Source organism: Strix uralensis, chromosome 5, assembly GCF_047716275.1.
Source record: "Strix uralensis isolate ZFMK-TIS-50842 chromosome 5, bStrUra1, whole genome shotgun sequence".
NCBI lineage: Eukaryota > Metazoa > Chordata > Aves > Strigiformes > Strigidae > Strix > Strix uralensis.
Window position 1 is genome coordinate 59,714,442 of NC_133976.1, and position 11,709 is coordinate 59,726,150.

General features: G+C 47.3%; 1 protein-coding gene across 1 annotated transcript; it reads left to right on the forward strand.

The window, feature by feature from the left end:
• Nucleotides 1-384: 384 nt before the first annotated feature.
• MB (myoglobin) lies at nt 385-6,407 on the forward strand. Its single transcript, XM_074871290.1, has 3 exons — nt 385-603; nt 4,612-4,834; nt 5,533-6,407. The coding sequence occupies exons 1-3, from the start codon at nt 509-511 to the stop codon at nt 5,677-5,679; spliced, it is 465 nt and encodes a 154-aa protein (XP_074727391.1). The 5' UTR covers nt 385-508; the 3' UTR covers nt 5,680-6,407.
• Nucleotides 6,408-11,709: the final 5,302 nt, after the last annotated feature.

An 11,709-nucleotide genomic window follows, 5' to 3' on the forward strand; every position in this document is an offset into this window, starting at 1 on the left:
ACTGAGATCAGCATGGGAAAGGAAGAGCCTTTGGAGCAGTGGAGCCGATGCTACCGGCTGTCCCAGCCTTTTCTCCTGCCTGCCCTTGGCAGGCCAGGGGAGAGGGAGGTGGGGTGGCCTTGCAGATGACAGTGCTCTTCAGGAATCTCCTGACATACAGCTTGACACTGTCTCTGGGTCCTTGGGAACCTGGGACAGGCTCCTGGCACTGTGTTTCGGCAGTGCCCTTTCTGTCTAGAGTGGGACATGTGCCAGTCCAATACGAAAAGCAGAAACGATGCCATCAGTGGCACCCACAATAGCACCTGACCCAAAATAGCTTCCTAGAAAAAAACAGGGAGGCTGATTAGGTTAGACAAGCCTGAAAGAGAGAAAGATGTCCAGCTGACGATTGACAGGTGTAAGTCTGTGAGCAGGGGCTATAAATCCCACGGGTGAGCTCTCCAACCACCCTTTGGGGAAAGACAAACAGCTGCGGGGAGCACTCGGGACCTGCTTTCAGTGAACCATGGGGCTCAGTGATCAGGAATGGCAGCACGTCCTGACCATCTGGGGAAAGGTGGAGTCTGACCTCCCTGGCCACGGGCATGCAGTTTTAATCAGGTAGGCAAGAAATGTCAGTCCTAAGTGTAAAGCTGAGAGCTTTTGATGAGACCAAGGAAGGTGTATATTTAGTAGGGGGACTTCTGTTTGTCAATGTTTCTTTCAACAGGCTGTTTTCTTTCTGGTAGGGTGGTGGTTTTTACCATTGCTATGGCTTCTGGGTTAAAAGTTACTCACTGGCAGAGTGGCTGTTCTCCTGTCTCTCCATCTGTCTGTGGGTGCAGGAGCAGGCCAGTGCTGCTTTCAAAAGATGGTGGGACTTTGTCACTCCCTGTGCCTCTGCTGTCAAAGCTCTGCTTCAGATCCTCATTGCCCAAGCACCATGGCAAGAAATGCTGGAGTGAATTGTGTATCCTGGGCCTTCAGATGCTCTGCAGCAAGGATGTGGGGAGGCAGGGAAGGACGGGAGAGGAAAACCACCTCTGTGACAATCTTCTCGGAATCTATGATTTCAGTAAAATTAACTTTGAAGTACCTCTCCTCACCTCAGTCTCACCTGGAAGAGCCCTGTCCATCCTGCTTTTTGGCCAGAAATCTGGGTGGTTACAATTGTCCACTTCCTGATGATGAATTTGAAGTCTGGGTGTGAAACAAGGCACATTCTTCCCCCTGCTTCCCTCCTCCATGATCCTGGTGTCAGAGCGGGAGTGCTTGTGTGGTCTCCATCTGAGAGGACCCGCCGCCCCCTTGCTGTCCTTAAGAGGGGAACACCCCTGGTGCCAGCAGCAAGTCATGGAAATGCAATCTGAAAGGGATCTCAGGGCTGCAGAGTGGGAAACAACATTGGGTGGGCACTGGATCCTAGTCTGTCCTTAAAGACCAGCAGGGATGGAGACTTTGAGGAGGCTCTCTCCCGATCTCTCCCTCAGCCTGTGCGCAGTACAGTGTGCTGGAATGGTACAGATGCTGCGGAGAGTGGTGGGGGATACGGCACCTGCTTGAGGGATTTCCTAGCCTAAGCACGGCTAAAGGACCCCACCCCACCAGGCAAGTCCACTGAACACTGAAATCTTTGAAAAGCTTTTTCAAAGATGACCCAAAGCAGGGGACAGTTCTATTTACCTTCTTTATCATGGCCCAGTTCAGTTACCATTTGAAGGGAAAGGAGAGATGGGGGCAGCTGGGTGGCCACATGATGGCTCTCCCCTCATGTGGTCCAGAGCAGGCATGCTGGAGAGGTAGCAGGACCTGAGCACTCCCCACCAGTCCAGCTCTGTGAGGTGGCTACTTTACTTCTGGAAATGCCACTAGGCAGTAAAAGCAGTTTCCAACTGGAAAGGTAATACCATTTTTCTCACAGGTATTGTAGGGCAGAGCATTAAATAAATAGATGACACCCCTGTGACTTCGTGCTCCCCAGCCAACCCAGGTCATTTCTTGTTCCTTCAAGGGGTTTCTGAGGGAGGAGAGGGGCAGGGGAAGCCCAGCAGCTCATAGTTTAGACATGTACCCACATGTGCATTGTTAAAGACTTCTAAGGTAGATGTCGCATCCTGGGAATATGTTTAGAAAATACTGATTCAACTGGATATTTTCCAAAGGAAACAACAAAATACTCCTCAGAATAATTTTCAAGTGTCTTGGGAGTATAACATCTTTGGCAGATATGATTTAACCTCAGCCAGACACGATGGAGGGAGATTTTTAGAAATAACTCCATCCCATTTCAAGGTGCAAGGTTTTTTCATCTCTCTGGGTGGGACACAACCATGGAAGGTTACAGGAAAAAAGGAAAGGCTGATAGTGGTGTGCTCAGCACCTGGTAGAGTACAGAAATCCTTGAGAGACCTTTGAAATGAAACATCAGCAAAGACTGGTCACTCATCTACAGAATATTTTGCCACAAAACAGCTTGTGTTTTCCATGTGCTTGAGGTATTGTTTTGGAGGCAAATCATTTGCAGCTCTGGGTGACTGTGCCAATCACAAATCTTTGTCATTGCAAGTGCTGTAGTATCTCATAAGGGTTTCTGCGTGCTCTGCTTGGCCTCTGCTCTACAGGGGGAAGAGGAGGAAAATTTTTCACTCTGGTTCAGCAGGAACTGTGCAGTGAGATGTGCAGAAACCTTGGTTCAGTGTGTTTTGCTCTGACAGAGGGCTCAGTGCTCCTTTGCCCTGGGGGACTCCCCCCGAGGGCTGCTCACCTCATGGGTGCGGGGCAGGGCACTGGGCCAAAGAGACTAGAGTGGGCAGGCGGGAGGGACAAAATCCTGACGCTAAAGCCAGTTTTCCCCAAGTGGGACTGCTGAGCTGGGCCCGGCAGTCAGCCCTTTGGTTCCCGGTTGTGGAAAGGGATGAATTTACCGTGTTCAGTTTTGGGCTCCTCACTACAAAAAGGACATTGAATTACTCGAGCATGTCTAGAGAAGGGCAACAAAGCTGGTGAAGGGTCTAGAGAACATGTCTTATGAGAAGCGGCTGAGGGAACTGGGGGTATTTAGTCTGGAGAAGAGGAGGCTGAGGGGAGACCTCATCGCCCTCTACAACTACCTGAAAGGAAGCTGCAGAGAGCTGGGGATGAGTCTCTTTAACTAAGTAATAAGTGACAAGACAAGGAGGAATGGCCTCAAGTTGTGCCAGGGAAGGTTTAGACTGGATATTAGGAAGTATTTCTTTACAGAACGGGTTGTTAGGTGTTGGAATGGGCTGCCCAGGGAAGTGGTGCAGTCCCCATCCCTGGAGGTGTTTAAGAGTCGCGTTGACATAGCACTGAGGGATATGCTGTAGTTGGGAACTGTCAATGTTAGGTTAATGGTTGGACTAGATGATCTTCAAGGTCTTTTCCAACCTTGATGATTCTGTGATTTCTGTGATTTGTTAGTGTAGGTTAACCTATACTTACACCATACAGTGAAGAGTCTGGCCCTTATGGCAACATACTTAGGAGGAATGTCCAGTTCTAGATGGGACGCTTATCCATTTGCTCCCAAGGACTTTCTGAGGTGCCGCAGTTCCCAATGGAGGAACCACACTGCTGGCAGCTGGGCTGAGCTGGGGGGTGGGAAAAAAGGGAAGAAACCAAAGTCCTCTGTGTCTGCAATCACAGAGTGGGGTCACATTAAGCTGTCCCATCCAGCTGATGTTCAAGAACACCTGAGCTCCAGTTGTGAGGGACCTGAGGCTGGGGGCTGATCCCTTTTTTTTTTGTGTATGAGAAGCCTCTGGAACTCTCCTTTCCTGGTTAATTCAGAGATGGCCTGGGAAGAGGGTCCTGGTGAGACCCAGGGATCTACAGGTTGGCTCCTAAGCAATAGTAAGTCCATGAAGACAGGTGGTTTTGTTTGGTTTTGTTTTTCCTTCAGATGAATGCAAGAACTCACTTCTCAGTACCATGACCAGCCTTGTCTCTTGTCTCTATCTTAATACAGTTGACATAACCCAGGGGACTGGTGCCAAAAAGTTAGCAGAGCTATATAAAAAAAATATGGACACTTGCTATGTTGCTCTAGTTTGACGTGTTTAGGGCAGTGTCTCTGTCACAGCCAGAGGGAATGGAAAAAGACAGCAGTGATTGTGTTAGGACATGTGTAAGAGGATGGGATTAAAGTAGATACAACACTCAAAGGGAGGTATGCCAGGAGTTTCTGTTCTCCAAAGACAAGAGGCTTTTTATCATTTGTTAATGATAAAAAGCAGCCTGTATGAATTAAATAGAAAGGCAACTTCTGCACACAGTGTCATCAGGTTGTGGAACAACCTACCAGAGGAAGGATGAAAACCACATAAACCAGAATCAGAGTAGGGTCAGATGCTTCCCTGGTTTATATACATGCTAAAAGGAGTGATTGTGAATGGTGGTAACTTGGAAAGGATCTAAAATGTCTGAGTTCCCAGGCTGAAGTAGTCTCTGCTAGCAGGGACTAGCTAACAGCTTGCTTTGGGGAGGGAAGTGGGTTATCACACCTTTGCCTGTTCACATACTCTGAAATACCTGGACCAGCTGGACCTCAGCTCTGGCCTGGATGACAGCTCTCTCAAGTCTCACAAGTCCCTCTACTTTTGTCCACAGACTCTTTCAGGACCACCCTGAGACCTTGGAGCGCTTTGAAAAGTTCAAAGGCCTGAAGACCCCTGATCAGATGAAGGGCTCTGAAGATCTGAAGAAACATGGAGTTACTGTCCTTACCCAGCTGGGCAAAATCCTGAAGCAGAAGGGTCATCATGAGTCAGAGTTGAAGCCCCTGGCTCAAACCCATGCAACCAAGCACAAAATCCCTGTCAAATATCTGGAGGTATGGAAAAGGGCAGGGAATCCTGCTGCCTGATGTGTAGTGAATGTGTGCAAGACAGCTATGTGAGAGCTGTGCTTTTATTTACTGATGGCTAGTTGGACTTCAGTGAGCTCTCCCTCAAGTCCAAGGTCTCTCTGTACAGGCAGGAGGAGACACAGAAAGGGCTCATGGTATGCGAATGGTATGTGAATATCCAAGTTTAGATTTCCCATTCCTAACACCACATGCAGTCTGAGCAACCCTTGACAATAATAAACCAGCCCAGGCAGCCTCTGCATGCCTGGGAAACTACATTACATAACAACTGTCAGTGGCTGGACACGAGGGACATACAATTTTAGAGTAAGCCCTGGAGGATCCATTGGAGACCAAGACCCACAAAACTAAGTGTTGCACAAACACAGGGCATGAGTTTTCGACCTTAAGGGATGAGGCAGACAAAGACTGGGAAGGGCCATGGTCTACTCAAGGTCATGAAGCAGATAAGCATCAGAGCTAGGAATAGAGCCCAGTTGTTCCGCCCAGCCCAGACTCCTTGCATGCTAGAGACCTCCCTGCCCCTCCAGAGACTGTGGGAAGGGCTACTGAATTAGCTCAGAGATATTTCCAGGCTCTGCAACCTATTTCTTAACCTGTTTTTTCTGAAAATAAACCTTGAGTGTCCGTTCAGTTTTCTCTCTCTCCTTCCTTCCTCACAGTTCATTTCTGAAGTCATTATCAAGGTCATTGCTGAAAAGCACTCTGCAGACTTTGGGGCTGATACCCAGGCTGCGATGAAGAAGGCCCTGGAGCTGTTCCGAAATGATATGGCCAGCAAGTACAAGGAGTTTGGTTTCCAGGGTTAGCACATATGCACAGAGAAACACCATGGTGGAGGCCTGGCCATGCACCTTAGAGTAGCTTCCCCAGCACTGTTTTGGATATCTCACAATTGGCCATCCAAGATGTGTGGGAAAGCTTTGATGAGAGGCAAAGAATCACTCCAGGCAGCATAGAAGCACTCAGAGTGATATCCATGATAAACTGTTGTTTCCTGGCTTCATGTATACAAGAGAAATAATTTGCTTTCTTAGGAAAAATAACGTAAGGGATTATCTGTGAGCTTCTGCCTATCCTATCCCCTTTTTCTTTCTCCCTCTCTGAAACCCAGTCTCATCTGGGAGGCAAATGGCATGGCCAGAAATGAAGGAATGTGGAGGAACAAGGGGAATGTTGAGGAGTGTGGTAAAGGAGAGAGTGAAGGGTTGACTCAAATGGTATGAGAAGGATGTCAGGATGGGAAGCAGGGTTACAGCATCCTGTTCCTCCCACAGGTGAGACTGTTAGCAGGTTACTGTGGAGAGCTTCCAGCATAGTATTACCTTCCTTTGTGGGGGTGAATGCAGCCAGTCAGTCTCTAGGTCTGTCAGCTCAGAAACTTGCATTAGTTGCTAAACTCATATTAGCAAAACTGTAAAGAGCAGTACTCCCTGCATTCTATAGGTTTCTGGTAACTGCTGCTGCGCATCTGAAGTTCTGTTGCACCGGGAAGTAAAGTACGTGTTTCTCAGAAAATAAAAATTCCTGCACCAGTGTTGTGTGTTTGTTCCTGGCTTTACAGGCACTCCAGTGAGAAGTGGGGGAGATGCAGAAAGCGGAGAGGTGTTTTGTACATGTATCCAGCTGCACCACATCCTGTGGTGTCAGTCCATGACTTGAGCAGCACATAACATCTCTCTCAGCCAGGGGACTCGGAGCACTCAGATGTCACCATGGGGTCATGACCTGGTTACTGGACTTCACAACATGAAACAGCAGCCTAGACTCAGTGCCTCAGAGCTGAGAGAAGTGCTCCCTGACTAAAGGCCATGGCCACTGCTGTGTTGGGGTGACCGTGATAAGGAAAGGCCCTTTGCTTATTTATGGGGAGGTAGCACATGCAAGTGGCCTCTGGTCCCAGCAGCAGCACTGTGCGTTGCTCCCTCCAGACAATGGAAAGCAGGGCTGATTAGCCCAGGAGGAAGGTTGCAATGGCAGTGTATGCTCTTAAGACCCAAGCTTTGGTCTCTGTACGGTTTTGCATTTTTGCTGAGGTGTCTCTTAGTGCATGCTGCACTGTGTTTACAGATATATACCCATGTCCTGTGGGGGGAGCTTAAGGGACAGGCACAGTGACAAGGCACTTACCTTTGCCCATTGCCCTCTCCCCATCCTGGTACCACAGTGAGGTACAAGTGACCTAATTTTACTGAGGTGGGGGAGAGGCTGAGGGCCACATTGTGCCTAAGGCTGCCCAAGGGTTAGTCAGAAATGGCTGGGGCCTGAAAAGAGTTTTTGAGTGCAAAGTCTTGACCTGACACCCCAGAGGACTAGTTGACTCTTTGGGAATTGTGCAGTTTCTCTGGCTGGACCTAGTCAGAGATGCAGTTATACCCCACAGTGAGCACTGGGGTGTTCATTCCCTCCTCTTCATCCATCCCCATCATCCAGCTCAGGACCTCAGTAGTAGGGTGCTGCAGTCTCTTCTGGCATATGCACTCAAGCTGTCTCCATGCAAATAGCAAGGTGGATGAGCAGCATGCTGTATATTTGCACAGGGTCTAAAGCATTCATGGCAGGGTTTTATCTTGGCACAGCAGTGGGATGCTACAGAGAGGCAAGAAGCTGGGTCATGGCTAGGGGAGATTCATGGAGTTGACACGGCTGCTTTTTTCTGGTATGGAGAAAGTAATGCCAGAGACAGTGGGAGGGCAAGCATGAGAAAGAAAAATGAGGTGCTCAGTGTTAGGAGCTACTAGTAGGGTCTGGTTCAAAGCACCCCCTGCTACACTGTGTGCAATGAAGAAAGAGGAGGAGCCACCAGATCCCTTAAAAATCAATCCTGAACCAGCGTGATCTGCTGTGTCTTTGGCCACAAAATTTCAGTCTCTGAAAGGAGAAGGAATGAATTCCTTCCCAGAACAGAACATCTCTGATTTCTTGCTCTTTACAAATCCTCACTTTACCTCTGTGAGCTTGCTTGGGATTTCAACCTTTCAGAGAGGGTCACAAAAGCATATACTGTCACCTAGATGAAGTTACAGCCAGGTGGTCCCTGGCTTAAGCAACTTGCTTCGTCTGACTCCAGTCTAGTCTGCCTGGCTTTGCGCGGAGGGCAGCCTATTTAATTAAGGTCTAGAATTGCCTGTCCAACACAATAAGATTTCCTGCCAGTGACAACAGGCTCTGCTTTAGGATTAAAAGCTCTGCTACAGCAGCTGCCTCTGTCAGTCTGAGTGGGGCTGGAATCGTCTCTAGATATTTTTATGTAGTGCAATGTGGTGGAGGAGGGAGGGTTTGCATATATGTTGTGCCTAGCTGCTGGTTATTAGGTACCTGGAATAAATATTGGTCCACTGGGAGCACTGACCCTTCGCTCTGCCTGCCTTACTCCACTGTGTCAGTGCTCTAGGGACCATCCTTAAATCTGTGCTGGTCAGATGTGGGGCCTGATGTAGGTTTTCTGGTTGTGCCTATGGCCCAGTGAAAATGTGCAAGCTGAGACGAACCAGAAAGTTCAGATACCAATAGGAGTGGAGCTATCTCCAGTGGGGTCACTGGGTTAGGATGCTTGTGGTGAAATCCACATATCTGCACCTTTGCTCCTCTGGGTACTGAGTATGCCCTTGGCTGCAGTCTGGTCATAGCTGTGGTGGAGCAGACCCCCTGGGCCACATTACAATGTCAGGTCCAGCCAGTGTTGTGCTATTGTCTCGGTTGTGTAGTGAGCTGGGACGATCTGGCACTTTCTTGTCCTTTATGCAAGTGCAGTGAGTTGGGATGATTAGGCACTCCCTAACCATACCCAAAACTCCTACTGCCTGACAGTGAGTTAGGACGATTGGGTGCTACCTAACCATACCTGGAACTTCTGCTGCCTGGGAACCATATCTATAACTCCTGCGGCCTGGATCATAGCTAGCTCTCAAAGCTACCGGAATTACCTAGGAGAATTATGGCCGAAATGAAAAATTACTGACCAAAGTCAATCATCTTGTGATTCTATAAATAGTGACCCTAAATGAGACCCTTTGAGCTCTCCAGGATTGCAGCAGGCTGAGACCCAGTATTTCCCTCTGCACTGGGATGCCTCTCAGGGCAGATTTCGTGAGGATTTTGAAGAATAGATTTCACGATGACTTCCAAGATCACCCGCTGATAGATGCCAACAAAGGAAAAGGGTTCAAAGATCATCTGCTCATGAATGCTGATGAAGGAAAATAGTGAGTAATTCACTATAATTAGATTTCATGAGGTTTCAAAGATCATTTGTTACCAATAATTTACTATCATAGGTTCACCTCTATATCTTTCTATATCTGTGTACGTGTGTGTTTTTGTGTGTGTGCATTTGATTTAGGAAACTTTATAGTGTTGATTATAACAAATGTTATCAAATCACTCTTATAATTAGCTGATAATTAAGTATTGTTAAAAATCATTCAACCTAATCTTGTGGTTTATCATAATAGTGTTCATAAATCTTAAATTGCTGCTACCTCAAAATTGTGTAGGATCCATAATCACTCATTCCCTGACAAATTAATGTAATAACTCAATACGATATTTTCCTTACCCTTTATAGTAATTCCATTAGCCATAACCATTGACCAAGTCTGAGACAAAGTTTGGATCTAGCCACACCTAGACTCTGAGGAGTTTAGAAAGCAAGGGGGTCCAGTCTGAATCTCGTGATTCAATGGGAGGATCTCCCTTATGTTATCTTTGGTCTCTGTACAAATCACTTTAAATCAATTCTAACCTGATTTTCCTTTGTATGTTTCCTTCATGTAGTAAGTAATAGAGTGAACCTTGCCATCAAACTTTGCTAAGTTGCACTTTTATAAACTCACATTAAAAATCCCTTTTGCTGAAACCTTTGACAGTAATTCTTTAAGTAATCTAAAACACTCATCCACAACAGTAGTGTAGCGATATATGTAATTTCCACACAGTGAGTCTCTAAAGTTCCTGCTACAGCCCCTGCTTTAGTGACAGGGGAAGTTTCCTAGAGGAAAGGGGATGGCGGAGAAAGGATTTTTCAGCTCCATGCTATATTGATTCAGCACCTTTGTTGGAGTCACCCTTTCCACTCTTCTGGTTCAGGTAAGGGACAAAGTCCCTTAGTAGAGATAAACCATATCAGCATAAGCCCAGAAGTTTTCCTGCCTCCTTTCCAGTAATAGCTTTACATAAAGAGGATGGGCCCCAGAGAGTTGTGCCTAGCCCCCCTCCCTGTTAGCACCATTTGGTGTCACGTACACATTCCTGATCACATGATGGGATGTGGATTGTGTGGCTGCCAGTGTCCCTGCTCCAGCACATAAACACTGACTACACCCAGGTCAGGCTTATGGCTGTCCTATGTTTTCCAGGCACTCCTGCAATTTCTTTTATGCTAACAATGCTCATTCTGGCAGCAAATGGGTTATGCACCTGTATCCTTAGGTTGAAAAACATCCTTGCTGCTTTGCACCTGACATACTATTCTTCTCCCAGTGCTGCCGTTTCCATTGCATGGCAGAGCTCCCCATGGCACCGAGCCAGTGACCTGTCTGCATTCTCTCGGGCTTTGGTGTCAGATGCCAGCAGCTCATCAGGATATCAGACATGGGGAGCAGGCCCTCCCCACATGCTGTGCAAATGAGCCAGTCAGCCCCAGCCAGGGTGCAACAATACTGCAGGCTGTGCTGCCTGTCCCTCTTGTCTTTACTTCTGCCTGCTGATCCTGCCTGGCTCAAATACACCTGCCCACATCAAGTAACATCAAGGAGCAAGTGCTGGGGACCATGCTGGGGACCATGCTGTCACCATCCTGTGATCTGTCTCTTGGTCACCTCAGTGGGAGAAAGGGATGGGGCTCCAGTGACTATAATGTTAAATATTTAGCACATTAACATGAATCTTGTGGCATTCCTCATGTTTGCATATCCCTGGAGGGCTAACGTGAGAAAAGGGCAGAGAAGTTTCCAGTCTACATCACAGTCACTGAATGGGTGTAGGTCTGGTTTCTGGGTATTGAAGCACAGACAGTGCCTAAAGACTCTAATGTCTATATGACACTGTAATTTAATAAGGAGACTCAAATGCTCACCTATATCACATACTTGCAGATGAGGATTATTTTTGTCATGATCCCAAGTTCTCTACCACCTAGCCAAAACCTGTCCCATATGTTATGGAACTGAGGAAAAGAAACCAGTTGTGGAGCCAGGTGTTTCTTTGATGTAGATTTGCTTGCCCGTAACATTTTTTCCAGAAGGTGCATGGCATCAGACCGTGTTCTCCTCCTTCCTGGACTCATTCCTCTCAGGTTTGCTCAAGGCTGCATCCTTGCTTGTTCAGGCTGCACAGGGCTTAACAAACAGAGCCTGTGCTGCTTCTCAGACTGAGCACAAACACATATGGATATCTATACACAAGCACCAGGTTCACAACACACATCATTAACATAGCCCCTCTGTCCAAATTCTTCAGATTCCAGCATGGTTGTGTGTTGGTTCTTCATTTGAGAGGATGATAAATATTAGTTTTCACATTGTGCTTAAATGAATTATGTCTGTGAAAACAAGTTTTGCTAAGGTCTAACCAAGTGAGAAGACAGACTATGCAAGGACATGGTATCTGGAGAGTACTGGTAAGCAGCGGGCTGTTAATTTCATGAAGGTGTGCTGGCAGAGTCAAGGAAGCCACCTGGAACTACAGTAAGTGAGAAGAGAAATCCCAGTCATCCTCTTTTATCCAACAGGCTAATAAATGAGCATTTAGGAACATGAAAGAGTCATAACAATGCAGCCTTCCTGACCAGCACATAAATCCCTCCATTCCCTGTGAATGTAGGCACAGCAAGCCAATCT

Bases quoted from the DNA above. Each gene is read 5' to 3' on its own strand.
- MB (XM_074871290.1), top strand. From the start codon at position 509: ATGGGGCTCAGTGATCAGGAATGGCAGCACGTCCTGACCATCTGGGGA. The intron at 604-4,611 runs GTAGGCAAGAAA...TTTTGTCCACAG, and splicing joins GGGCATGCAGTTTTAATCAG to ACTCTTTCAGGACCACCCTG. The intron at 4,835-5,532 runs GTATGGAAAAGG...CCTTCCTCACAG, and splicing joins TCCCTGTCAAATATCTGGAG to TTCATTTCTGAAGTCATTAT.